Source organism: Gallus gallus, chromosome 21 (genome assembly GCF_016699485.2).
Source record: "Gallus gallus isolate bGalGal1 chromosome 21, bGalGal1.mat.broiler.GRCg7b, whole genome shotgun sequence".
In the NCBI taxonomy this organism is placed as follows: domain Eukaryota; kingdom Metazoa; phylum Chordata; class Aves; order Galliformes; family Phasianidae; genus Gallus; species Gallus gallus.
In genome coordinates, this window is record NC_052552.1 from 452,232 (window position 1) to 479,712 (window position 27,481).

At 47.8% G+C, this 27,481-nt stretch overlaps 1 protein-coding gene across 14 annotated transcripts in view; it reads right to left on the reverse strand.

Moving 5' to 3' along the window:
* CAMTA1 (calmodulin binding transcription activator 1) overlaps positions 1-27,481 on the reverse strand; it is a 224,029-nt gene that overhangs the window by 148,501 nt on the left and 48,047 nt on the right. For all 14 annotated transcript variants that reach the window (XM_040651225.2, XM_040651217.2, XM_040651223.2 and 11 more), the window contains one exon: positions 12,927-12,994. In XM_040651225.2, the coding sequence (XP_040507159.1) occupies positions 12,927-12,994 (68 nt within the window). The remainder of the gene's footprint in view (positions 1-12,926; positions 12,995-27,481) is intronic.

Genomic DNA, 27,481 nt, shown 5'->3' on the forward strand with positions numbered 1-27,481 from the left:
GTCATATCTTTACTTTCTTTTGAAACCAAATTGCTTCAACTCGGTGATGGCTCACAAAGTCCTGGCAGAACTTTCCTCAGGTTCAGACAGAACTTTTGAAGTCGCCAAACGAACGCATTGCCACGAGTGGCTCCACAGCAGCAGCAACCAGAGCTGATCATTAAAAACAGATTTAAAAAAATCCAAAGCGCACCGTTTGCTGATTGGCTTGGATGTCATAAGGCCACTCAGCAGAAACCTAGCAGGGAAGCGGCACTAAAAGCAACAAAGCAAAGGCAATAACCCCTCCTCTAACACAGCACCGCTCCCAAGGAGCAGACAAAAAGAGGCGGTCAAACCTTCATCTCTCAGAGCGCTTCTGTCTGCGAAAGAGAGCAGAGGCGGGGATTTAAGAAATAAAAAAGCATCAGCGGAGGGGAAGGGAAGCACCGAACTGCTGCTGCTGCTGCAGAGCACCGCCAACGTGCTGAGCCAACAGGAAGCACGAGCCGGCCGGAGCGGCTGCGCTGTGCAGGCAGTGCCCTGCTTGGCCAACACGGCGTCCCGCCCCGCGATGCCACGCGGATGGTTTTTAGGAGCTTCCCTCTAACGTTGCATAATAGAACTAAGAAAGCAGGACAATATAAAAACAACCTGCCTCTCAGCCATGTTTCATCTGAGCACTTCACAACCGGGACAGCGCGTTGTTCACTGAAGCAAATCCTCCCTTACACGCAAACTGTTCTCGTGGTAACCGGTCCAACAGTTTCAACCTTTCTCAGCTGCTCACAAATCCTGTTACACAGCGAAGATTTGTACCGTAGCTTTAATTTACTTACTGTAAATAAATCCAGCGACTTGGCCAGATCATTTAATGAGTCACCCGGGATACCAGAGGGGCCAGAAAATTGTAATCCTTATTCCAACAGCATGAGGTAAAGCTGTGTGTTATAACCTAAGGTAATGCACCACTAATAACCTTGTACAATTTCAAATAAAACCTTTAAAATCTATTCGGCGTTAATGTCACCTTGGAGTTTAAATCACGGAGAGCAATTAATAGCAGAATGATGTTAGTTTATAAAATTAAGAACTCCATACACTGCTAAATCAGACCTGCAGCAGCCACCTGCCAGGAGCCGTGCAGGGCCCCCATCCCAGCTCCGTGCACCCCGCGCAGCTCTGCTGGGCGAGCAATGCGAATGCCACCAAGCAGCGAGCAATGAGGGCTGCCAGCTTTCTGCCAACGTCCCGCACAAAAGAAATCATTTCTGGAAAGTGCTCGATGAATTCCTGCGCGCCCTGCATGTTTCTCTACAAAGCGCACGGCCAACGCCGCAAAGAGAGGCAACCCTCACGGTGCCGCGGCTCCATTCATTTCCATGGCAGGCACCTTTAATCATTTTCTAACTGCTCTTTAATGAAGTTGCTTTTTCAACGTTCCAGCTCAGCCAAGCCGCCTCCAAAGGATGACGTGACACGCAGGCTCAGCAGCGGCCATGCAAAGCAGCGCTCAACGTGAGCGTCCCATGGATGCGCTCAGGATGGAGGCTGTGCTCAGCACCTCGGTGCCAGGAGCCAACTGCCCAGCTCTGACCAGGGAACTCTTCAGTCTCTGATGCACGCGGGATCTTTGAGCTGAGCTCAAGTGCTTCCAACGCCGCTGTCAGAGCCCTCTGTAGGAGAGCAGAGACCACCATCCCACCCCGCCTGCTAGCATGGTTTAACACAGCCTGCTTTGTCCAGGATCTATAGAGCTGCAGCCAGAATTCTGATGACACCCCAGATAAGGAGATGAAATAGATACTCCTAGACACGCTGTTGAAAGAAGTTTTGTCTCTCTTAATTGAGAGAACCTTTACGCATTTTCTTATCACTTAACCCCCTTTATTTGTGTCTGTGTAAATCAAGTCGTAATATCCTGTTTGCTCAGCGTGGCAGCAAAGAGCAAAAGGAAATGCAGGAGCTTTTCAGCTAGTGAGAAAGTTAAGTAAAATATAGGGAACATGCCACAAACACAAAACAAAGTCAATTAATTCATTTGTTACAGAGTGAGAGCCCTGCATAATCTGCCCTTTGAGCAGTTTATTTTAGCTAATTGCTTATCCAGCAAGAAGATCTCCATTGCACGACCCATTTAATGTGCTGGAGGCTCAGCTGATGAGAAACAAATGGTCACCTTCCAGAGGGCACTGAAACGACAGCATGTGGATTCTCCAATGCACCACTTTGATCCTCAAACCAACAAATCACACCAGCTAAGATGGGAGCACCACAGGAGACAGCATGTTCCCCTCTGGGATGAGCAGGGCCAGGTGAGCTGCCTGCAGGACACACATGGAAGACTTCACCTCTGCCCATCTCTGCTGCTGCGTTCACCCATCATACAATTCCACTTGTAAATACTGTGTTCTTCTGCCATCTGTCCTACTTCCCCACCGGCGTAAGATGAAGTGCAGGCAAAAGCAAACGACTTCATACAACAATATTTGCCAACTCCTCTTTTTTCTCAGCGCTGCTGAAGAGCAAGCTGAATGCAGAACTGTCAGCCCTGCTAAGAGTCTTCCAGCCAGCAGAAAGATGGAACAAGTACAGATGTTATTAGTCTCATTAAAATTTTGTAAATTAAACAGTGAGCGTAACAGCCTTATTTGTCTTAATTTAGCTCATCATTGACATTTATAACATAAACACAGAAATATCACTATGGCCAATTCATTCTCACTGGCAGCAGCAGTCGGGGGCACCCCGACAAAGTGCGATGCAGCACTGCTGCTGCCAGGAGCGGATCTGAAGGGGCCGGGAAGCCCCCATGGCTCTCCCCCAGCACCTGGCATTGGGTGTTGGGAACACCTTGGTTCCTGTAAAGAGAGAATGCCTGCAGCTGTGGTATCCAGGCTTCAAATGCAACATGCCCATGGCTCCCAATCCCAGAGTAGGGATATGCAACTCACTGCATCTACCGGGACTTCATCTTTATCACAAGGAAGTGCAGACATGGGAGCTCTTCCCCTGCTCTGCCGCATGGTCTGGTCTGAGCACTGCCTGCCCCTCTGGCTGCATCCTGAGTAGTCTTCAAGAAATCTTCATTGCTTGCTTTAAAAATAAAGCCAAGTTGTTCAGCAACCTTGTACTGCACACAGCAACGTTAAATGAGGCCGGAAAAAAACCCAACAGAACACACCAACAGCGCACACTGGCACAGTTTGGCTCCCCACGGAAAAGCACGACAGCTTTGACAGACTCGATAGATTTTACTATTCATTTTGTAAAAATGCCAGGCGTGTAAGAAGCAAACAAGACACCCCAGGATGACACGCGAGGGAAGACTGAGAAGTCAGTGCTTTTCAGGTAGGCAGTCATTCTTAGGCACACTGGCCAGGTCTGGGCAGCCAGCAGTCCCCAGGGAGCTGCCTGCAGACCCACTGCTCACAGGCTGTCAGGGCCACCGGTTCAGAAGTCACCCAAAGAGACAACAGTATTTCTTGTAGGAAAGATTCAACTTATCGGGTTCCACTGGGAGGCTTACGATGGGCTTTTACTGCTGTTTTATTTCCCTCAGAATCAATAGAAAACAATAATCCTACAGCTAAACATAAATCACATTGCAAAACTTGGTGAACGGTCACGTGCGGTGCCTTGGGAGCAGGCATTTTATTTAATTCCAGAACCAGCACAGTTCATGATTTGCAGACTCGTGCTCTGCAGCCAACCTGCGCTGTGGGGCTGTGCTGCCCCACTCATAGCCCCAAGGCTGCTTTGGGAGCCACGTCCTCTGTGATCCCCATCCCACCCCAATCTGCTCTGAGGACACACACTGAATGACCTCAGGCCCGACAGCCTGCAATGCTGTGCTGCACACCAGCACGTGCACAGCACAGGGCAGGCTGCATGGCACGCACTGCCCACACAGGCTGAGGGCAGCAGGAAAACACTTATCTTCATGAACAAACTTCTCTTCCACCATACCCAGTGCCAAAAGCTCACAGAAGAACCACATAATTTAACATTCTGACAGTAAATTACAGGAAACAAAAAGGCACGGGGAAAGTTATCTGAGGATGTTAGATTTAAGGTACATTTTTAATTAAAATAAAAAGACCAAAGCTGTGATGCAGTGTCATAAAGCAGATAATTTTACAGCTGGATGATCTCCCTCTGATGTACTGGAAAACCATTTTTAAGTGACATAAAGTTTAACATAGCGGTACATCTGCCTACCCACCAGATTCTACATGGAATTTAAAATTTAATTATTTTCAAGTATTGTTACAGCACAAGAACGTTAGCCAAGTGTAACTCTGTGAGAACCTCTGCCAGATTTTTGTAAATCTACGTTTCTCAGGACTGAAAAATAATCATCTTAAGATGATTTGGTAATGAACTATCAGTACCATTAAGCAAATCGTGGGGGTTACAGGACTACCAGTGGCATCCTTTCCTATCAGCCTCCTTGCACGTAGCCAGACCCAGCAAGCAGCAGCTGTGCTCTGTGCTGGTTTGTTACAGACATGGAGTTCCCACAGCAGTTTCCTGTAAATACAAGCAGGGGGATGTACAGACACTGCAAAACCAATCCGTACCTGCAGGAAAAGATATAAAGCCACAGGGAAACAGTATCGTGCACATGAGAGTCAGTGGGTGAAGCACAGAAAAGCAACAGCAAAGGAAATGGAAAAATGTGTCCTTAAGTACCTGATGGTGATACCATGAAGAGGGCATTCATAATGAGTTCTGTTAGAAGGGAGGATTTCTTATCAGGAAGAGCGGTGCGGCATCAGCACAGGCTACCTGGGGGGTGGTGGCACCCATCCCTGCGGGTGTTTGAGGGCAGGTATGGTCCTGAGGGATGTGGGTTAGTGGGCAGTGGTGGTGGTGGAGGGATGGTTGGACTGCATGCTGTTAGAGCACTTTTCCAACTCTAACAATTGTGTGACTCTATGAATACTGATGCTGAAGAATGGAAGGACTGTGGGGCTTTGAAACGGATGACTTAAAAATAAAAACAACCCTAACAACGATAACAACAACTTGAGCTAAAATCAGCAGCCTCGGGAGAAATTCTAACAGCCTACAAAGAGGCAAGCAAGTGGCCAGCAAGGTGAATGGGACAGCACTGAGTGCTCCATGTGCAACATGGGCGCACCGCAGCGAGCACCGCCGCACGAGATCCCTCCTGCAGCACAGAGGGCCGCACAGCTGGGGCACCCACTCATCAGTCATTGTCCATTAGTCGAATAATTAAAGCCTACAGCGCTGCTTACTTTGCTGATTGTATCCACAATTGTCTGGAACAAATAGGCAGTTGGCAATTTGGAAGCAACACGTCTAAAATAAAGAATGTTGTCTTAAAAGCAAATTCACACAGAGGATTCCTCCCAGGAGCCAGGGTGAGCGCGGGACGCGGCTATGGGGACAAGGCCTCCGTCAGGAATCAACACCACATTCCAGGCCCGTGGTGTTGCCTCATGATGTTAAACTTCAGGGTTTTGTACACCAAGGGCAAATCAAAACCAACGAGACCCCTCACAGCACTGCCAGCCCACACTCACATGCCTGCAGCACGGCCCTACGCGGCCCTTTTCACAACTGTCTTTTTCTATATCAACCCCACTCACGCCATTATGGCACTAGAAAATCTTTCCATTTAAATGCAAAACAGATGCAACGCGCTAATATGCTCAAAGGAAGTGATACAAAAGCACTGTCTCCACAGGTAAACGCAGCAGGTAACAATCACTTGTTTTAGCTCCCCACGTTCCCATTAAATATTTGTAAACCACTGCTATGAACCTGTAGCCCACAGTGGTGGTTCTTTCCTCAGAGCAGCAGCCAACCTCTGAGCTCCAGCAGAGCCCATGCTGGCTGCAGGGCTGCAGGATCCCTGTTCCTCTGCAAGGAACGAAGCAGGAACCCACCGAGGGAACACGCCGTGCGTTTCCATCTGCACAGGCAGCAGCACGGACCTCACCACCACATACACAGCTCGTATAAAACATTCATCTCCCCAGCAGGCAGGGTAGGACACATATCCAAAGTCCCACAGAGATCCCACAAGCAGTGGAGAACGCACAGCAAACAGAAAGGGGAAAAGGAGACATCTGCAAGGTGGTCTCAGCTGTGGTGATATCCACAGGTCTCAGCTTCCCCGTGGATCACCTCAGTTATGGCATCCTCCTTGGCTCCAAGGCCAGGAAGAGCAAGGCAAATGCCTACTGGGATACAAACGTCACCCTTCCCGCTGCTTCTCTGGCAACAGCAGTGAAAAACAGCCTACAATTGCACCAGATCATCTCAGCTGTAAAAGCACATTTCTCCACAAGCTCAAAGAGAGGAGGAAGAAAACAACCAGAAGCTGAAGCTTGTGCCTCACAACTGGGAGAAAAGAAGCCTTCTGCTATTCAGGTACACAAGAATTGAAAATAGAAACTCCTGGCTTAAGGGATGAACCTTCTGGGAGGAAAAAAAGGAATAATTACACATTTCTGTAAATATCCACCAAGACCACAACCCATAGAGAGGAATCAGCACAGGAGATCACAGGCACAGCAGCGTGCATGTGAACAGCACATCTGTCAAACACACCAGCTACCTGCTTAGCAAATGATTCTTCGTTCCACATGAAGATAAAGCCGACTCATTACCTACACACGCTCTGATTCAGCACAAAAATCAGTCTCTGCAGTGAGCTGCTCATCTTCTGACAAACACGGTTTGTTATACAAATCAATTTGTATTCTTCAAGCCTGAATAGCAGGTCCTCCATTATGCACAGCTCCCCTCCATCAAGTTCCCTGGCTGTTCCTCACACAGTGCTCAAACATCTCTAGAATTTTAGCATGCACTTACTAATACACCCAGTGCAGTTGAAATCATGCTATACTGATGATAAATATCATACTGCTAATGCTGCCCCTGTCTGAAAAGGGAAGGATCCACGTTCCTCACACAAGACATGCCTTTCCCCTCGGAATTTAAATCCCAGTGCCAGGTTTCCTGGAGGAAAAGAGACTCTGTCAATAAATAACCCCATAAATAGTTTGTTTTTAATCAGTCAGTATTTGCAGGCCATTGGGATGCAATAAGCAGCCTCAGACGCCCTCTCAGTGTTGTTTTTGATGCAGAGAATGTATTGGAGAAGTGAGAGAATATCATTAAAGGTTAATTATGAGCAACTTAAAGGTTATTTTTGCATGTCTCACCTCCTGGACAAAAGATGCTTCTTTGCTACCGTACCAGAATATCAATTAAGTCATCGAGCATTTAAAACAGGACAAAGGTTTTAACTTTGCTACTTTCCAACACAGTATGAACCAATACTGCTTTCCTGGTCCTTCTGCAGCCCTCACATATTGCACAGGCAAAGCATCTCCAAAACCATTCCTACTTCTGATATTCTTCAGCCTAGAAACAAGGTACATAAACGTGTTGGGCAGTCTGGTTCTGGCCACCAGGAGACCAAAACAAAATCTCTTTTTATACATTTTTAATCTTCCTCCTGCTTTGAGCAGGACAATTGCAGCCACTGTCTTACTCAGCTCACAGTCCATTAAGCCCAGACCACACAGCCCAACACGAGGACTCAGCCTTTGAAACCCCGACCAACCTCTTGCTACCCATTATATTTTATCTAGGAAGAACCAGAGCCTGGCCAAACTCTGAATGCCAGCTTTGCCTGAAAAGGAACGCTCTGTGTTTTCATGGACCGTACCTATCGATGGGACAAGCTTACCACAGGCTGGGCTGAAGGCAGACAGCAGTTTGCCGAATAATTCAATCACTGTATTATCAGATAATTGCTTTTCCTGATGAGTCCACGTTTCCCAGGGTTCACAGTGTCCATGGCAGGAGGGGCGATGCCGCAGACCTGCAGCGCTGTCCTTCGCACTGATGCCACTCTCCTGAGTCCGCAGTTAAATATTAAGTGAGACAAGCTCTCCAGTAGCACCAGCATTCACCTGCTGTCCTGCCTGAATAATTCATGGCGAGCATTTGAATGAAATGCTTAAAGACGGTGAACAGATCTGGGCCACGCATTCTGATGGCTACCAGCAATTCTGCTATTAGGTCATTTTAAAGCAAAAGGAACGAGCTGTTGAAAGAATTAATTATTGGCTTCTCAACTCCCCTGGACCACAGGGGGTAAAAATCTATACAAATCAATGCCTATTAAAACCATCCCCATACAGTTTATCCTCTTCAGGGAGGAAAAAAAAAGAAGTAGGAAATACTGAGAGCAGTAAGAAGAAAGTGTTTAGAGTCATGAAATCTTTAAAGTGTAAAAAGAGATGTGCCATATTTAGCAGGGATTATGTCAAGCAGCATCCCAAGCTAGAAAAAAGCTGACAGCTCACACATTTCCTTCCATGGAGGAAAAGTAGGTCATATAGGACCCCAAACATGTAAACAGAATTGTCAGCAACATGAGCAGACAGCACAGAACTTCAGCATCAGGCATGGGGAAGGTTGAGATTCGCACATACCATGGAACGTATGAGCTGCGTGAGCGAGGGAGGACCTTCCAAGTGTGTGCTGCATCTCTAAACTGAGTTTGAGTACTGTTACTTCTGTGAACGAGACCAGGAGAGCAGATATCCTGGAACCAATCACAAACACTGCACCGTTGTCTTCATGTGACCTCCAGCCAATGTGTACTGCACTCTGTTGCACCGCCTGCAGCCTCAGGAGGCACCTCCATTCCATTCCATTCAGTTTATCCCCTCCAGGACACCACAGCAGCAAACAAACAAAACACCACACAACCACGATGGCAGATCTTCAGGCAAAGTCTTGAGAAGTCCTTTAGAGATTTCCACCAATTGCATCCAGCTTCAGAGTCAGGGAATTCCGGGGCTTTTCTCCGACAGTTCAGTCATGAACTGTCAAAAATAGGTGCAAACTGTGACAGAGGCTGCTGCCTCTTATTGCACAGCTGAAAGATCAAGGTGAACTACAGCAATGCCTTTGACATGGACCAGCAGCCAAGTAGGTTGAGTTTAAAAAGGTTCATGCAAGGGGTTGTGGGTACCTCACATTTTAATGGTCTCTCAAGTTCTGAAATGTTTATAATAATGAAAAAACTACAGAATGTGTTTCTCCCCCACACCCCTTTATGAGTAACTGAGTAATTACACTGAGAGAGCCACAACAAATACTCAATGTGACACAACGGCTTCAGCACAGAGCACACCGGAGAGCTGGCTTGCAAAGCAATGACCTAACAGTAAATTAGCTCTACAGCACAATTGTTTTCAGTCTTCATTTAAAACCAACCTTAGTTAATCTCACTTTAATGACACAGGAAATGGAAATTCCCTTAATAAAATAAGTTATGAATATTTATTACCCTATTTTTTTTACCTGAAAATTGAATAATTCAATTAATTCTACTATTAATTATTGAATACAAAATTAATATACTGCAAAATCTCAACTTATCTCAAGGAGCCCCTGGCAATCTCTGATAAAAATGGCTGTTGGAGATAGAATGTAATTGTGATATATGCGTGTGTGCGTACGGAGCTGCAGAGCACAGAGCCCAGCGGAGGACTCAGCGGCCTCACCTGCGAGAAGGAAAGCACTCATAGGTGAGAGGAGCTCTGCTGCTCCCCGCCAGATGCTGCCAACGGAGCGAAACCTTCCTGTGCTGCTGTGATGAAGCGGGTCCTGACAGCTTCGTGATTTATTAGGTCAGAATTTATCAGTGGGAAACGCTGCGCGGCCCTACTGTCCTTGTCTATTAAATGAAAAGCAACGCTTGTTTTCCTTAAGCCTGGAGAGGGAAATAAAAATGCTAAAAATAACCCAGTAGGTAGCATAAGTAAGACTAAATTACTGCAAATAGATACTGACAGCGTATGCAAATCGCCATTGATTTGTATGGGTGCGCTGCAACTGAACTTTCTTTTCGTTCCCGAAATATTAATCACTGCCAAGTCTCACTGCCTAAAAACGGCACTCAGTTCCTTTCAGGGCTGAAAATCCGCATCTGGGAATTCCCCCAACCACTTCACATCTCAGTACAAATGAAGGCATAGCGCAGTGTCAGCTTCTGGAAGCGCTTCCCGAGCAGCACCCATCTCCCAGGCTTTGCAGCAGCACAGCATCCGTGCTCCTGCCATTTGCTTTTTGGAGCACTGGAGCCCACCCTGCCCATGAGCACGGCTGAAACATCCCAACTCCATCCCAGCTGGAAACTGACCTCACAGCTTCTGCTCAGCTCCTCACCTGCAAATACAGGCAGAACCACACTGCATACTGCCAACACTTCTAACCTATGCTTCATGCAGAACAAAGACAGGTAATTAGAGAAGGCACTGGGAAGCAAACGAGTACAGCAAGTCCATAAAACAGAACTTTCTGGACGAAGAGCATCAGCTTTGTCATTGAAATTCCAGTGTAAATAACGATTAAATTCTACTTGATATATAAATGTCAAGTAATTTTTGTTAAATGATTTGCACTTAAACTTGGAAATGTCAGAGATGCAGTATTGCTGCATTAGCAAAAAAAGCTTCGCCAATTTGCGCTGATGACTGGAATACCCACTGCGGATTATCTGGCAAATTATCAGCTAACCAAACACCATCACAAGGAAACATCAAGGTCGGTGCATAGCGAGAGAGACGTGGTAATTTATGTTGATAAACTGGAGAGCCTGAAAGACAGTTTTAATAATATTCCAGTATATTTATTAGCATATTTTATCAACTAGAGTCATTTAACGAGAAGTTTCATAAAAAAGCCATTTTAGAGACTGTTAGAAGTTTTCTTATAGCTCCCTCAATGTCCTCACAGCAACGCCACAGGACGACCATATCCTTTTGGTGCTGTTGTAAGCTCTGAGTCTTCTCACTGAGACAGAGCACCACGTCCAGGAGTTGCAGGCGCACACCTACAGCTTGGGATAAACTCTCCCCTCTTTTCCCACCGCATGCATTAAGCTCAGCAATCAGACATTTCAGAACTCACTGCCTGCCAGGTCACGCTGTGCTGAGCCACCAGTGACAGCTCCTCTGCAAGAGGCTCAACCCGACTGCAATTAAACCCAATATCCAACATTCACGGATCTTGCTCTGCAATATCCAAATTCCAGGATACACAACCAAGCGTGAGATTGCAATTATCCACATTTACAAGGAGCCCTAAGTAATACCAGGTTACACTTTTAAAACCAAGGCCGGATGGTGGTTTTTCAGTAGGCAGATATCCAACAGACAATATGTTCTTGTGCACAGAAGGGTAAGCAGGCAAACAGGCAGCTCCAAGCCCTCCTCCCACCCACTCCTGGCCAAGGGGATCCTACCCAAAACACACGTCTGCCCACTGCTCCCTGTGCACACAGCAGCACAGACACCAACCTGATCCTGAAGCAGCTCCTTGGGTCAGCTGGAGCAAGTCTTCTAGCAGTGGTTCCTCAAATCATACTATATATCATTTTATTAAGAAACTCTATAAGTGTCAGTGGTACAATTCATTTTTATTAAATTTCTGAAAGGAAATTAGAAGCACCCGCAGCAGCAAACAAAGAACGGGGAATGTTCCAGTTCAGTGCAGGATCGATGTCATTAATTCTTTAATACCAAGAGCCCTGATTGTACGAACTCAGCATTTAACTGCTCCAATTAATTATAATAATAAAAGAAATTAAAAAAAAATCAAAACTAACTCAACAATTTGAGAAGGTCCTTGAACAGCCATCACAACTCTGTGTCTCCTGGGATGTTATTTCTTTCAAGTGTAAACATGCAGGTATTGTAATATTAATAGGAAAGGTATTTCCATGCATTGCCTTTAGCAAATCTAATTCTTAAAGTCATAAACTCTACCACAAACACAATGATAATCTCCTTTCTTGAATGATGCCATGTGCACCCCAACTTCTTAATGTGCTTTCTGGCCAATTAATGGGCTCATGTGGAAAAAGGTCAGCAAGAAATTATTTGGCCTCATTTCTGGGACTCGGATTACCAGCCAGGTCAGAAAATAACCTTTTCTAATATTATCATATTAGCTGATGTATTGCAGCCAAGAAGTGGAGTGAAACAAAGCATTTATGCACTCCAAAGACACAGACACACACACACACACACACACAAAAAAAACCCAGACAAAAAAAAAAAAAAAGAGATGAAACTCATTGCTGTCATCAGCAGAAAAGGTCCATTTACTGCATTTCTTGGCCCTTCAACCACAACAGAGAACCATTACAGGAAACAATAAGGGTTTCCAATTTGGAAGGTGGATTTGGAATAAGGGGGTAAAAAAAAAAAAAAGCAACATTGGAAAGCAAGTGTGATTTTAGTGTGTTACTGATAAGTAACAAAACTTTGTGAGACTCAATGCAGCAAGAAATAGCAGGAAAACATCTGCAGTCTAAACTTAACGTACCAGACCCCATGGGACAGGAGAAGTTAAACATTTATGGCAGTGAGAAGAATACATGACATTTACTGAATAATAAACTGCAAACATGTCTGTTAATTTGGCTTTTTGGGATCTCCTCGCCATCAAACACTTAACCCCAACAAGAACAACACCAAAATGCAAACAATCCCAGAGAATGCATTTTAAACAGGCAAAGCACAAGGGGAGGCTTTGTGCTTTTTTATTTATTTAAAGTTGGAGGCTGCAGGGAGAACTGCCGAGATAAATAGCCTGCAACCTCACCCAGAGCCTCACAACCCGCTCATCCGAGGGATACAATTAAATGTTCAACAATCAAGTTAAAACTTTAACCTGTCAAGATTGCAGCTGTTCTATTTTTAATCAATCTGATTTCATTCAATAAAACGCTCATTAAGTCAATTAATGAGACTTTGGTGTCACAAGCCATCAAGCATGACTGGGAGTTTTCACTTTGTGGCCAACAGATTGATTAGCAAGTCAAGTAGTCAGTGGAAATCAGTCAATGTACATTTCACAGGCGGAATTATTAGCAATGTTACCTTGTTTTAGGGGAAGTTGTTAGCCATTCTTCATGCTTTTCAAACGTTATTAAATAAGCTGCAATTTCCTGCAAAGAAATGCAGAGAAAGAAAGTTATTGGCGTGGCTGTCCTGGAAAGCTGAGAGTTTTATAACACAGAGCCCTTCTGAACGCCTTCACCTCCAGCAGCGCAGTCCCAGCTCTGCCTGCGACTCAATCCAAGCTTTCACACTTACACCTTTTACCACAAGAGCTCCTACAGCTTACAGTAAGAGCAACACATTTCTGTCTGTGAACTGGGATCTCTGACCATTGTTCCAGAACGCACATTACGATGGTTAAAAGCCCACCTATTTCCTATTTTCCACTCTGCTTCAGTCATACCGCCCTACGTGCACAGACCCAGAGCGTCCGTGCCACCACAGCCAGCCTCAGAGAGAAACAAGGAGGGACGAAGGGCACGGCTGAGGCCTGCAGCAGGCGGGGCGGGCAGCGCCAGCACTGGGGCCCGGCCTGGGAGAAGGGAAGGCAGTGCAAACACGGACACTTGAAGCGAAATTAAATATTTATAAATAGAACAACATCACTGCGGAGAGAATTGCTGAATTATTAATTGTTGCCATAAAAAGCCGGTGGGTGACATCCGCATCAGCCGCTGCTCCCGCCTGCAGGACCGCGTGGCCCACTGCTCCGGCAGAGCCCGGCTGGGGTGGGGGTGCAGCCCTACGGGCCCCAAACAAACCCAGCGAGCTGTGGGTGGAGCAGGGTGGGCTGCCACGGCTCGGGCCGCGTAACGCCAACGCGAGGGCTGCACTTCCAACCATGGAAGGGTTTTCTTTCTTAAATGAGAGTTCTATATCAGGGTTTTATCTGTGCAGCACCAAAGCTAAAAAAACCCGCAGTGCTCTCCAACCAGCTGGCCCAAGCATCTGCTGGAGCCACACAACGCAATTATATTACTCCCAAACGAGACGTAAAAATATCTTGTTTCCAATACTCTTGGTTTTAAGACTCATCCGTAATGTCCTCCGGGTGTTTCAGCGGTGCCAGATCTCCGCGCTCTGTGCTTTATTAGAGCTGTGTGAATGTCATATTAATGACTCCTAACCAACATGTTTACACTGCAAATAAATCCTCCCAGAACCCCCCGCACCACAAACCAGCACGCGTCTGCCTTCCCAAACACACAAACCTGCCGCCAACCGCCTCACAAAGACGCAGTGAGATGGGGCTGCTTTGCACCAGCTTTGCATGGTGGGATCCCACACTGCGGCCCCAAAGAGCTCCGTGGCCGCGCGCACCACTCGCGCCCAAAGGCTGCAGAGATGCAGTGGAGTTCACAGCACCTGATGAGCGCGACGGAGCGCCTCGCCTGGCGCAGTCCCACGGCAGCCCCTGGCAGATGGTCCGTATAAGCAGGCATTTGAAGAAACAAATCCCTGGAATGCGGAGATGGGGATGAGGCTGATTCACCCTCAACATCCTGCGAAAATAGGCAGGTTCCAAGGGTTTCAAATTAGCAAAGGATTGCGCCTATTCTGACATTCATTTACCACGAGGAGAACGAAAGGACTGGTAGCTTCCATGGCAAACCAAACCTGCACTACAGCACCGGCAGCACCAGAAAGCAAAGCGTTTTGGGCTCATAAATCAAGGTCTCACCCAAAGGCCGATTTCCTTCCCCTTTTCAGCTGGCCTGGGCGCCACGTGCTTGAGATCTTCATCCCCAGACTGTCACTGAAGAAAAGAACTGCAGCAACAAAACGCTGCGATTTAGAGGCAGAAAAATTGTTTTCCCTCACCTCCACTGTGCTGACCTGGACTCGCTCAGCACATTTCAGCAGACAAAAGAATAAGTAGATTTAAAGTCTCCATTATCATCCCACTCGGACAAACGGAAGCGTCAGAGATAAAGAATGGTCACATAACTGTATGTGTGCGGGAGGCGTTTGGGCAGCTCCTGCTTTTGTAATAGGGCTTTTCTTTCTCCAGGTAGCCACAAAGAGCACAAGAAAAGTGTGGTGGTACAGCTGAGGGCAAAAAGCACTTCCTTAAAGCACCGGAGCGTGCTGGCTGAGGTCACCCAGCTCCCAGAGCAGGGCACAGCATGCAGCACTGCAGGGCCGTTCCATTAAACGCATCATCACTGCATTCTCCTTCTCTGAAATTGCAACCTGTGTCAGCACGACGGCAGCAGAAACAGCAGCTAGCAGCCCTGCAGCAGCTCAGCCTCACTGCCCAGAGCCGGCCTGCAACTTCCTACCAGTGCAATCCATGCGTGTGCAGTGAATGCAGAGGAATTGGTGCTGCAGGCACACGAGTGACCAACAGAAACACACGGGTATGTACGCGTTGGGTGCTGCTCAGGGAGGTGTCCCGGGAGCTCCTATCCCTACTCTGGTAGTACAGAAAACAAGGGCTCCAACCAGACCCAGAGCTAGATCTTCAGATGATTCAAAATGCATAATTCAATTCTTCTAACAGGATAAAAGCAGGATTCACATCAGCCAGGATAGGAGTTCCCAGAGGCTGTCTGCTTAATGATACATTACAGCCTGATTTCCCTCCTCCAGAGGAAATACCTTGGATAACAAGGAAAACCAAGCTCACAGCAGCAGTATGAATTAACACGTACAACAAGAAGGCAGAATGCCCTCCATGTGCTCCTCATATACAGAACAAGGAGTCACGCAATGGGGGAAGCAGGATGGGATGTGCACAGAGCACAGCACAGCAGCACGGCCAGCAGTGCCCGTACACAGTGCGGGGCTCAGCACAGCACCTCCTGCCCCGTCTGCTGCAGGATGCACCTCCAGCCCCACTCCCCACTGCCACAGCTGCAAAGGGAGCGGGCCCAGGATACACAACAATCAAAGCATTTCATTTCAGTGGTGCTCCTGCTAAAATGGCTACAAGTTATCCCAGTCAAACTACTCCACACGCGGCGCGGAGCAGAAACAAGCAGAAATTCCTATTTGCAGTTTGACACCTATGTGCCAACTTCTGTCACTACATAAGCAACGAGAATCTGGGAAAATAATCTCTTGTCTACCACCTCACATTGTAGCAGAACCGCAAGAAACAGATGACTCAGTGATGCTCAGCGATACTTGGAGCGAACGCTCGGGGAAAAAATAGGCAGACAAAAAAGAAGAGCTTTCAGTAGAAGGCATGAAGTGAGCAGGGCTGGCTTCCCCCAGCAACGTGGGCAGAAAGCTCAGGGGCTGCTGGGTGCCCCACAGCACAGGGAGTGCTGGGACGGCAGGGCAGAGGGAGCGAGGCCATACTCTGACAGCTGATCAGAACCTGTTTTTGGCCATCAGTGCAGCTTTTCATACGTGGAATTTGAAAAAGAAGCCAGGTTTTCAGCTCTGGATAGAGGGAAGGGCGCTCCTGTTCAGACTTCTCCCATGCACAGATTAGGAGAAACATCTGAAAGGCCAGGAAGGAAGCGGTCAGACATGGAAACTCAGCAGCAGCATGAAGAAGATGGCTGTTGGAAGTACGGGGCTGTTGGTGTTTGGCTTTGCAGCACAAGCAGGGCCAGCAATGAAGATTCAGTATTCATCAGCTCTGTTCATGCGCCACTTTGTGACACCAACAGCACTTTTCCTTTAGAAAAGGGGGAAGAAATAGATTTATCACTACGAGACACAAAGTCATTAAATAATTAAAAACAAAACTATATGCACAATAAAAGCTCACTGATTAAAAAAAAAATCCCTGCATTTTAATGCGTGTTAATTCCCCTAATGATTCACTCTATATGTCTTACAGGGTCAAATCAATGTCTCCACAAAAAATTCAATTAAATCCCATTCATCCTATCTTCCAGGCGGGCCATTGTTTGCACTTGTATCCTATCAAACCACTTCTCAGTCACTTCTCACCCAAGATTACAAACAAAAGGCGGCGTGTCAGCAGCAAGGTCAGAAGAGAAAGACCCAGGCTTTGAAAACCCAACTCTGTCCTCATCTGTGCTGTTTAATTATCAGGAGAGGGAAGCCAGCAGGACGAGGTGGAGGCGGCTGTTCCCTTTTCCCCACACCCATCTCTCCCCCCATCCCGCAATTAACTGTCAGTGCTGTGAATGCATCACAGAGCCATCAGCCGCTCTCTCCAGCCTCACCACAGCAGTGCTGTGCAGGAGTCCCACCATGAAGCCCGGTGGAACCCGAGCAATGCAGTTACCTGGTCCCGTTACGGTTGCGGCCCAGTGTATGGCAGTGGCAGAACCAGAACAGTGCTCTCCAATCACAGTAACCAACTGCAGCTTCTCAGCTGCTTCACTATTTTAACAGCACAGACAACGATGCAGAGCTGCAGCAGAGCTGACCCTCCTGCATGGTCCCAGCACAGCACCCCTCACCTGGCGCAGCGGATGCTGGGCAGTGTGCGGACAAACGCCGCTCCTTCCCACAAAGCTCCCACCTGACAGACCAACAACCGAACATCCACGTGTGCTGCAGAGCAGCCACCGCGCCGCTAACGAGGCTGAGAAAGTCAGAGAAGGAGGGAAAGCATTTTCCGTACTCCCTGAAGCTGAGCTCCTGTTCTCCTCAGCTTCCTCAGGGCTTGTCATGGCATCAAACAAAGAATAATGACTAGCTCCACAGGAGCTATTCTGTCAGCATTTAGCCTCATGTCACTGATTAATTAGAAATCAAGCACGCGTGCCTGTGATCCTGGGTTGCAAAGCACCATCTTACCCTCCAGGAATGCCTTGCTGGAGAAGGACAGGAGCCGGACGTCTGGCAGGCAGCCCTCACCATAGAGCATCACATGGCAGCCATGCTCCCAGCATGCAGCCATGCACAGGATATCAGCACTGAGCGAGGAAGGCACCGACGGGCAGGGATCCAACACAGTGACTGACTCCAGAGAAGCCCATTACTCATCCCACTTGCAGGAAAGCTACAGACTTTATTCTGCTCTGAGCTGGAAGACTTGCAGCAAAACAAAGACATCGTTTAGAAGAAAAAAATAAATTAAAAAGAGCTATAAAAACGCTCTGAGATTTGCAATGAACACTCCTGCCTGGCAGAAGGCAACCTCAGCCTGAAGGAGATGCACACAGGCAATAATCCTGTACAGCCAAACCCAAATTACTGCGTGCAGACACTCCTTGGCTTGAGCTAATTGTACTTGATGCACTCAGTCCAGCCTCCACTTGTTCAAGGCACAGCTTGACATCCCCCCCCCCCCCTCCGTTTTTTCCCTTTGCATCTTCAAATGCATCAGAGATTCCCACCTGACCTCTGCAAAGTGAAAAGAGAAGCTGGAACCAATCTGCAATCCCCAGCATTTGTGCCAGTTACCTCAGGCTACCTGCGCTGCCTCCAAGTAATAAATCAGTAGTTTAAAAACAATGCCTAAATTTTAAGCTATTAATTTGTATGAATTATGCACATCCAAATTAATAAACTTGAAATATATGCGCGTTTTAAGAGAAAGCATGAGAGTTCGCATGCATCCCTGGATTTATACCACAGAGCTAATAAAATTGAGATCTCTTAAGCAAGCACATTTATTCTCTTAGGAAATCTCCACATCCTCACTGCTACAGAGGCAAACTGCAGCTCACAGATCCTTTACTGTCCTTCCACTCTGAAAGAAAAACACAAAGTTGTGATGACTGCGGAGCATCTCCTCAGCTGGGATCAAGCAGCTCTCATTTCCTAGCAGCCTCCATCCTCCCAGCCATTAATATTCCGAATATTACAAACAGAAGCAGATCTGAGAGGCGCACGCAGGGAGCTCTGCTGTCTCGTTGAGATCAGTGGGACAACAAATGCAGTAAGATTACATTTGTCCGGTTGTTTCACCTAAAGGAGCCATCAAGTACAGGGAGGAGGAACGTCACTCAGCAAGCAGGAGAGGAACCGAAGCACGGGAAAAGCAAAGCAAATTCTCACTGCAAACCCGGGGTACACAAGTGGGGCCGGTGCGGTTTGATGGGTACCGACCAGCAACACCCCCCTTTCTGAACATAATGTTTGGTTTGTTGCAGTCTGTGGGTCCAGCAGATGTGGGCACCACTCAGTGGCACGGCAGGGCTGCCCCTACAGGCAAAGGAGAAAGAAACGTGCTGCTGCACCATCGCCCCGCTGGGTTTCTATCGCCCAGCACCTGGCAGCCAGCTCACACATTGCCACACCGCCTTTACCATCGCGAACAAATTAAAGGCAAAAATAAATGGAATCTTCATTTAAAAATGCGTTTTTCTAGTTGAGGAAGGGTACACCAACTCATGTTCTATCCAACGAGGCAGGAGCTGGCTTTTATCACCCACACCTGAGGCTGTGGGATCAGCCGCAGTCACTGCTGCGTACATTGGGGCGAGGCGTGCGCTGCTGCCCTCCCTCTGCTGCAGCCCCGGGGGGACCACAGTCAGCCCTGTGCCCATCCAACTGCCTGAGCCCGGCACGAAGGCCGCCCCATCACTGCAGGGCTGACATCCTGCAGCAGCAGGTAAGAATAACCGCGTTTGGGTTGGGAGATGTATGCCTTATTGCTTCCAGTTACACAAGACAACGAGTGGCTGGATTTCAAACAGTAGGATGTTTTCATTAATAACAATGTCTTCCTAACCATCTGTTAAAGGTCCGTACTATTAATTTAACAAAAAAAAATTGAATAGATTACTCTTACAGTTTTCAATTAAAGTACATGATGTCTTCAAACTGCAACCTTAATTAGACATTATAAGATGACATTTAGAAATCCTGAGCTCTGATTAGCTGATAAAGTCATCTGACTGTGAAGAAGTTCCACAATAATGTCATGGCAGCAAGTACTCAATCTGCTGCCAGAACGAGAGTGCGTCACGTCAGCATGAGAGCGGCTGACTTTAACTCTTCAGCACACATAAGAGTAAAACAACTGGCAGCCCTGGAACAAAACCAATCCCCCAACACACACACATTAGAGATGGAAGGGACCCTTAAAGGCCATCTGCTCCAACTCCCCTGCAATGAACTGATAGGTTATCCCCAAGGAAAACTTACAGGGAGAAACAGGAACGCACAAAGAATGGTCCTCGCCCACCCCCCAGCCGAGCTGCAGTGGGTTCACACCAACACTTAAACCCTTCCAGAGGGATTTCCTGGAAATGGAGAACTCCGCACACTCAGCTGTATGTGCCCAAGGCACCCCTATTCCAGCACTCCTGTACTCTGACCTGAGAAACTGCTGGAGATGTTTGTTACCTGAGGAGAGCACTGATGGAGCCGTGCAGACTGCAGAGCTCAGTGCAGAGCTAAGCCAAGTCGACAGGTATTTTCTTTGAGGTCAGCACGGTCGTACCTCTCCGTGCTCAGCCCCTGCCACTCCATCTTAAAGTGGCAAGTGGACAACTTAAACACTTAATTTTCAAGGCCAGACCTGGCATGAAGCAACTGGAATAAGATAAGTAATTTTCACCCCAAACCTTGAAAAGGAGGAGGAAGAAAAATCCATCAGTCAAGTGAGTGGTGGCTAAAGAACATCTGAGTTGAATGAGATCTGCCCAGCAACTTCACCTGCCAGGTGCACGTGCACACAAACAGCAGCAAAGGTACACAGATGGGTCTTCATGACAGCGCGAACGCAGCTCTGCACGAAGGCACTGTGCTGGATGTGCATCGGACCTCGAGTCCGTCAGCGCCGGATGGCGTTGAGATGGATTTAAGCCTCAGGTCCTACACTGAGGGACAGTCCAAATAACAGAGTGGTATTAAATAACACTCAGTCTCCAGCAACTGGCAAACACCCCCAGCCATTACACAACTGGATGAGCACCCCTTAAGTGACCTTGGCCTCACCCTGCGGTGTGATGGAGCACACGGGTCCACCCACACCCCCCGGAGCTCCCTCTGCTTTCTTACCCCCCCCAGCTCTCAAATTCTTTCCCCAATGAGGATTTAGGCTGTTATTAAGCATCTCCCAGTCAGTACCTCGTATTTTTATTGTCTTCTTCAATCAAGAAAGACAAATGGAGAATATTTAGCTCTTCTGGCTTTTTTTCAGTACAACAGCAAAGTTAATTTAAGTTGGATGAGTAGTAACTGCAGTAATACTTCAGGCAGTATCCGTGTTATTAATTTAATCTTTTCCCTCCTTTATTCAGGTTTAAGTACCACATCATCAGCAAATGCACTAAGTTTAACGTTTTATATTCTGTCTAAATTGGAAGAATTCAAACTCACTTGATTTCCATTTTTTAATGGCAAGCACGAGCTCATTGCAGGTAAGGAAGTGCTTAAAGCTAAACCCCTATCAATGGAACAATCCAATAGCAGATATTAGAGGAGATCTATAGCGAGGGAAAACTGCAAAGCTATTTACATTAACTTCTGTCAATACAAACGGGCACATTCTCTGCTGAAAGGCAATTTCATCTGCAGAATCAAGGCATTGCTCTCATAATCCTCGAGCTTGCTATAGACTTTTCATTAACAGCAATAAATGTATAAGGCTATGCGGGCTCATGAAACGAAGGTTTATTTATGGGAAGCTGATACATACCCACTTGTAAGAGCACCGAGGTGCAATTCCTCCATGCTTCTCCAGTTCTGAGCCCACATGAGGGGGCAATGCCTGCACCCCCAACCCCTGCAAGGAGCCGTCAGCAAACCCTTCTGCCTCACGACTAGGCAAGGCTCATTAGAAGGAAACCATCAGTGGTAATTGTGCCTTTCTGCATATCCTTCACTCCAATATATCCTCTACTGTAATAATGTTCCACATTTCTGCAGAACTGTCTTTTCAGCATGTTTTTGCATTATGCCTAATTTTGTAAGAGTTTCTCAGCCCCACATAACGACACAGTTCAATGCAAAACCAGATATAAATCTGGCTTAAGAGACTCTCAACAGGAATTCATTTAAAACTGTAAATGTTAAAAGATTCCACGCCTGATTTATGGAGTTTTCTTATTTCAAACAGGGAATTAAAATCCTCCTTAAAAGATACATATTAAATCATGATAACAACGGCCGGAACGACGGCGCGGGTCAGACGGCCGCAGAGCTGGGAATAGCAGTGCTGGTGCCTTCCCCTCCTGCACTGCGCCCTGATAAAGCAGAGCTGCCCTACACTGAGCTCAGCAGCGCTCCCCAACCTCTGCCCAAATCTTAATTACTGCAAAATGTTATCTTGGATGCCGGCACCTATCTAAATAATGCAGCGAGTTTACCTTAAATGATTATTTAATGGTTTTATTCCTCTTGTATTGTTTACATAGAACACGCTTCCAGCTGTCTAAGGGGCTGTGAAAATACAGCGTAAATGCCCCCATATCCTTGTGCAAACAACACTCAAAAACAAATAAAATTTATCAAAGCCAGTCACTGTTATCCTTATAGTAATTTTTAATGTTTCGTGCCTGTGAGCAGATCAAATTGTGCTGCTAAAGCCTCGAGTGCTGCGGTATTTGCAGCACCATAACCAGCCAAAGTGAGACCAATGGAGGAGAGCTATGGGGAGCCGTGCCAGAGTCTGGTGCTGCTCTATTTCAAGCAACAAAACCATCTAAATGGAAGGCGGACCTGCATTAAACACAGCAGTAAACAAGAGGAGAAACTTCACCAGATGAACGCTCTTCAAATATTTATGTAAATTAATTACTCATTACTTGCAGGCCACAGACCCATCTCCTAGCAGAGATCAAGAGCTTCTTGCAGCGCAGTGCGCGCAGATGTAAAAAGCCAAAGCAGTGCAGAGCAGCTCCTCTGCGTACGACCGCAGCCAACATCGCTGCGCCAGTCCTGAAGGCCCTCCAGGTCACCTCCAAACACAGACCCCAAAATCCTTTGGCAAACTGCAGCAATGAGGCTCCCGAATCCTGTTTTTAGGACTCAGGTATCCCTCACCGATCGCCCCAGAGACCACCCGGCGGAGTTTAAGGCCTTCTGCTGCCATTTTTCTTCATCACGCAGCTGCGTGAGTAAAATCAAACAGCAGCACGTATTTGTTCTCCTTCCCAAACATCCACCTAATTAATCCAAATAAATCTCTAAACGAAAAACCAGAATGTCAATGGGATAAAAAAGACCTTTTGAAAGTGTTGATATTATCACCTAAAGCATTATAAATGACCCTATTACAGAGCTAATTGAGAAACACGCCCACCTCCCACCAGGCAGCACGGAGCTGGGATGGTTTTCCTCTCTTTCATCCCCATCCAACCATGGCCCAGCACTGCAGCCCTGCAGGGATGGTCAGAAAAGCATCTCCCCGAAGGCCCAGAGGGTGAGAAGTGCCTGGGTGCGGAGCAGGGCTGAGGGCCCCCACCCAGCAGCACACGTAAACGTGGCTCTCAGGGTAGGTTAGAAATGTATGTGAAAATAAGGCTAAAGCGTAGAGAAAAAATTAAATGGAAGTGCAAGTATGAGCAGGAAACTATTGATTCCCAAGCCACTGAAAAGCATTGCTGATATCTCACCTTCTTTTTGCTTTTACAGACTCAATAGTCTGAGAATGTTTTCAGGCTGCTACATTGATTGCTGATACTTAAATAACACGTGTGTACGAACATTGATCCTCACAGCAACATTCGAGTTATGGTATTGGTAATATCACCAGGAATCCCAGAAGGGAGGATCAGGTCGGGTATTTGGAACAGTTCCTACTCAGAGCAGTGCTGCATCGGCACAGGGATCAGGGAGTGGTGGGGTCACTGCCCAGGAGGCGTCCAACAGAGATATGGCACTTGGAGATGGGGTCAGTGGGCGCAGTGGGGTGGGTTGGGGGCCTTCGAGGGCTTTTCCAACCTTAATGATTCTGCCACCCTAAGCTGCAGCCTTGGGGCAGGGCCCTGCTTGCTTCCCCCTTTCTGCCACCTGCTTGAGCTCATGGCTGCTTTCATGTGCCTGCTCCTCCAGGTGCACACCTGCGCTCCGCTCTGCCTCCTTCTGTATCCCTGCTAATCTGGTAACTTGTACTGTAAATCCAAATGTTAGGCTCTCTTTCCCCCCTTTTAGCGTCCTCAGCTCATTAAGATCTCCCTCCTCCTTTTAACTGTTACTTACTTGAGGTTTAAAATGAAAAAAAAAAAAAACCTATGAAAAATGAGCATTAGAACCTGGCTGCAATTTCCAATTCCTTGCTAGTGCTGCTGTGCTGTGGCTTTCAAGTCCTGCATGTACATGCCAGATCTAATCTAGTAAATCAGTGGGTTCTTAGCAGTAATGGGAACGATAGGTCAAGTTTCTAGAAACAGCTAACAAACGCTGATTAATGTACAGGATCAGCTCCTGTGCAACTCATTACGCTCACAGCTGCAGTGAAACTGTCCTCCCTTCACAGCTTTGTGCAGCGCATAAAAGTGAAAATATTTCTGGTCTACATAAGTAGCAGGCCATGAATATTAAACAAGCCGTATTATTAATCCTGTGCCATCAGTCTCGGGCAGTCACAGCAGAACTGACCCCCAAGGCAGAGCCGCTGCTGCCACCTATTTCTCATGGGGAGCTCACCCACCATCCGAAGTATCTGCTATTTTACAACAGAGATAAACAGCAAAAACCAGAGCAGCACCAGGAAACCATCAATCCTTTGCATTCTCAGAGTGCTGAGGTTCATTCCTCACTGAGGAGAGAACAGCCAGGCCGAAGGGACGGGCAGATGAGCAGTGTGGGCAGCACCGCGCTCTGCTCAGCCTCAGTCCTTGCAGCTCCCCGCTCAGCCCCCCCAGCTTTAACCTTTGAGCCCCCAGTTTTTGAAAAAGCTTTTTAAAAGCAGCCCTGAGACCAGCCTGACCCCGCTGTGAGGCCTCGATCCTGGCTCTAGAAATCAAACGATGTGTTTTTCAGCAAAGCCAGAATTGCCCATTACAGAAGCAGAATGTTTTTATGGCGCTACTGACTTCAGCACGCTGTCAGGGCAGATCTGCAGCGCAGACAAAAACAACCCTCCCTCTTCTGAGGAGCTCCAAATCCAGCCACAGAAAGGACACTCATCCAAGGGAACGCTCCATGCTGACAGTAATGTGTTAATTTCATGAATTATTGAAGTCAGGGACCATTTCTTAACTCTGTCCAACAAAGAGAAGGAGACACATCTGGGCTGCTGTGCAAGGATGGGGTGGTGGCCGGGGTCCCCCAGCTCCCCCCTTCTGCTCCGGCTGGCGGTGCGTGGCTGCCCGGGTCAGGTGTGACATCCAGCAGATCCGGGAGCTTCCCTGCCTGCAATTAGTCCTCTATCTACACCCCGCATTGCTCAGCATTTACCAACAACCTTTAAAGGAAAGCCAGCCGTGAGAAGATGAAATTTAAATGTGACAGAAGGCATTTGCAAGTCAGGATCAGACGGGCTGGAAAAACAGCTGAGAGACCTAAACAAACTAGGTGAGTGATCAACATGATAGCAACAAAGTACGTTGCTGGGAAAGGAAAGCCAAGAAATGCGCGTTGGCAGATGCACGATGCACGCAGCCTGCCAGGCTCAGAGCTGGGGGCACCACCTCCAGGTGATGGGGGCTCCTCAGTGCACGCAGCACAGCGAGACGGAGGGAGGACAAGTCGGGGTGGGACAAAGCAGCAGAAGCCTGCGGAGCCAGCGGGCTCCACGCCTGCAGCAGCACCCAGCTGCCCTGTAAGCACAGCGATGACTTTCAGAAGGTGAGGTGTGCCCACAGCCAGCTGTCAGCACAGGATGCTTTCATCACTGGATAATCATTTTAAAGGCAGTTATTCCTTTTACTCCTTGGGACACCCGATTTCACTACACAGTTTCCAGAATGGGACTCACTTACAGAGAAGAGAGAATCTAATGAATAACAGTGCACTTAGGTTAAGGAAAACTAACTGAAAATCCTGTATTAATTGGACATAACCGAGAGTCCAGCCCCACCACTGTTTTGATCATTAACTGCAATTTACGGGCACGCACAAATTAGCAGCTATCTCCTCCCGCAGTGACCTGCTGAGCACTAATTGCTCGGTCACCTACTGCCCGCTAATGTTTCCCTCTGCTTTTACGGGAACACGTCAAGGTTTACCTCGTTCTCCTTTCCTGTGGTGTTAGCTGCCTTACCTGGCCCCAATTTACCTCGTAATCGCTCTGAAGAAATGCTGGCTCAGGGCTCCCGGCCCTCCAGGACGCAGCGCGTGCTCAGCATGCACCAGCACAGCGCCGACATCAGCCCGCAGCGGCTGCACTGCACAGCGCTGCGCTGAGAGGGGCTTCTGCAAACAGCACCGGGACGGGGGGCAAACGGGAGGGGATTTCCACCGGGAGGTGAAAGATGGGCCTTCCTGGTGGAATACTGCAGTGATGGGAGAATGAGAGCAGGGCTTTGTCCTTCACAGCTAAAGGTCAGATGCACGGTTAATGGAAATCAGCACGAGGCCTGCAATGCAGCAGTGCTGTGTGGGATGAGGATCTGGGCCCCGCTGGGCATTAAAGGAAATGGGACTGCAGGTGCAGAGGTGCTGCCCACAGCCTTTGTGGGCTGCCCAGGCCCTGTGCTGGCAGACTGTCACACAGCGGGCAGAGGCAGGCGCTGCTCAGCACTCCTTTCTTCCATCACAATCCAAAATCACAACCCTCCAACAACACAACTCCCCTCTCTTCTCCCAGACAGGCTCTACCCGAGCCCTGCGTGCTGAAGGACCAATGTGCTCTCAGCTCAAGAATCCCCAGGCTGGATCTCAGGGCAGCTCTCTGGGCCGCTGGCTTTGGTGAGATCCCACGTAACGGCAGCCGGAGGCCCTCCGGATCCCTCTGAAACAGAGCAGCTCTCAAACTGCTCTGTGCCGCTGAGCTGCGCTGTCGGGAGGAGCCTCTGGTGTGCAGAGATCTCCTCATGTGCATCTTAACAGCCTTAGATTAAAAGCAGCCCGTGCTCAGGAGTGTGGGAGGGCAGCCCCAGAGCGCCGATCCCAGCCCCGTACCGGGCCGTGTCTGAGGGCACCCACGGCCACGCTGTGCCCACACCCAGGGGCGGCCCTCCGCTCTGCCCTCCCACCCCAGAGCTGCATTCCATCACTTACCGTATGCAAATTACGTTAAATATTTCATTCATTAAATGGCTCATTTTATTACTGAATTGTACCTTAAGCCGCTCAGAAATTTAATTCCTCTTGCACTTACCCAGTAATGTGGAATAACCAACTTAAATGAATATTTTACAGTTTGTGCCAGACAGAACATTTATTAAGAATTCCCTCCCTTTCGGAGTTGTTCTTTCAGGTGGGCTCCAACGCACCGCACAGTTTAAGCCATCGGAGGGAATGATTTTAACCTTCCTTTTCACCTCCAGCCTGGAGGAGCCCAACGACCCACGGAGGGCACGGAAAGCAGAATTTAGAAGCTGTTTTAGTGTTTCTGCAACTGCAGACGGCTTTGTGTTCACAGTGACACAGCTCCTGCTACAGCCCATAACGTGCCACCAGTCCTCGGGGCTTTCATACAAGTAACGTGAAGTGACAGAGCTGTAATGTCTGAGCATTGCCCCCTCCTGCACACGCTGTTATCATCCATACGTAAGCAAGACATGTTCCTAAAGGGGAAAAAAGGTGTAATTACAGGGGAGGCTCCGGCTAGTTCCAGCTTTACTGAAAGATAACGCAGCAGCGTCCTCACTGGTTATGAC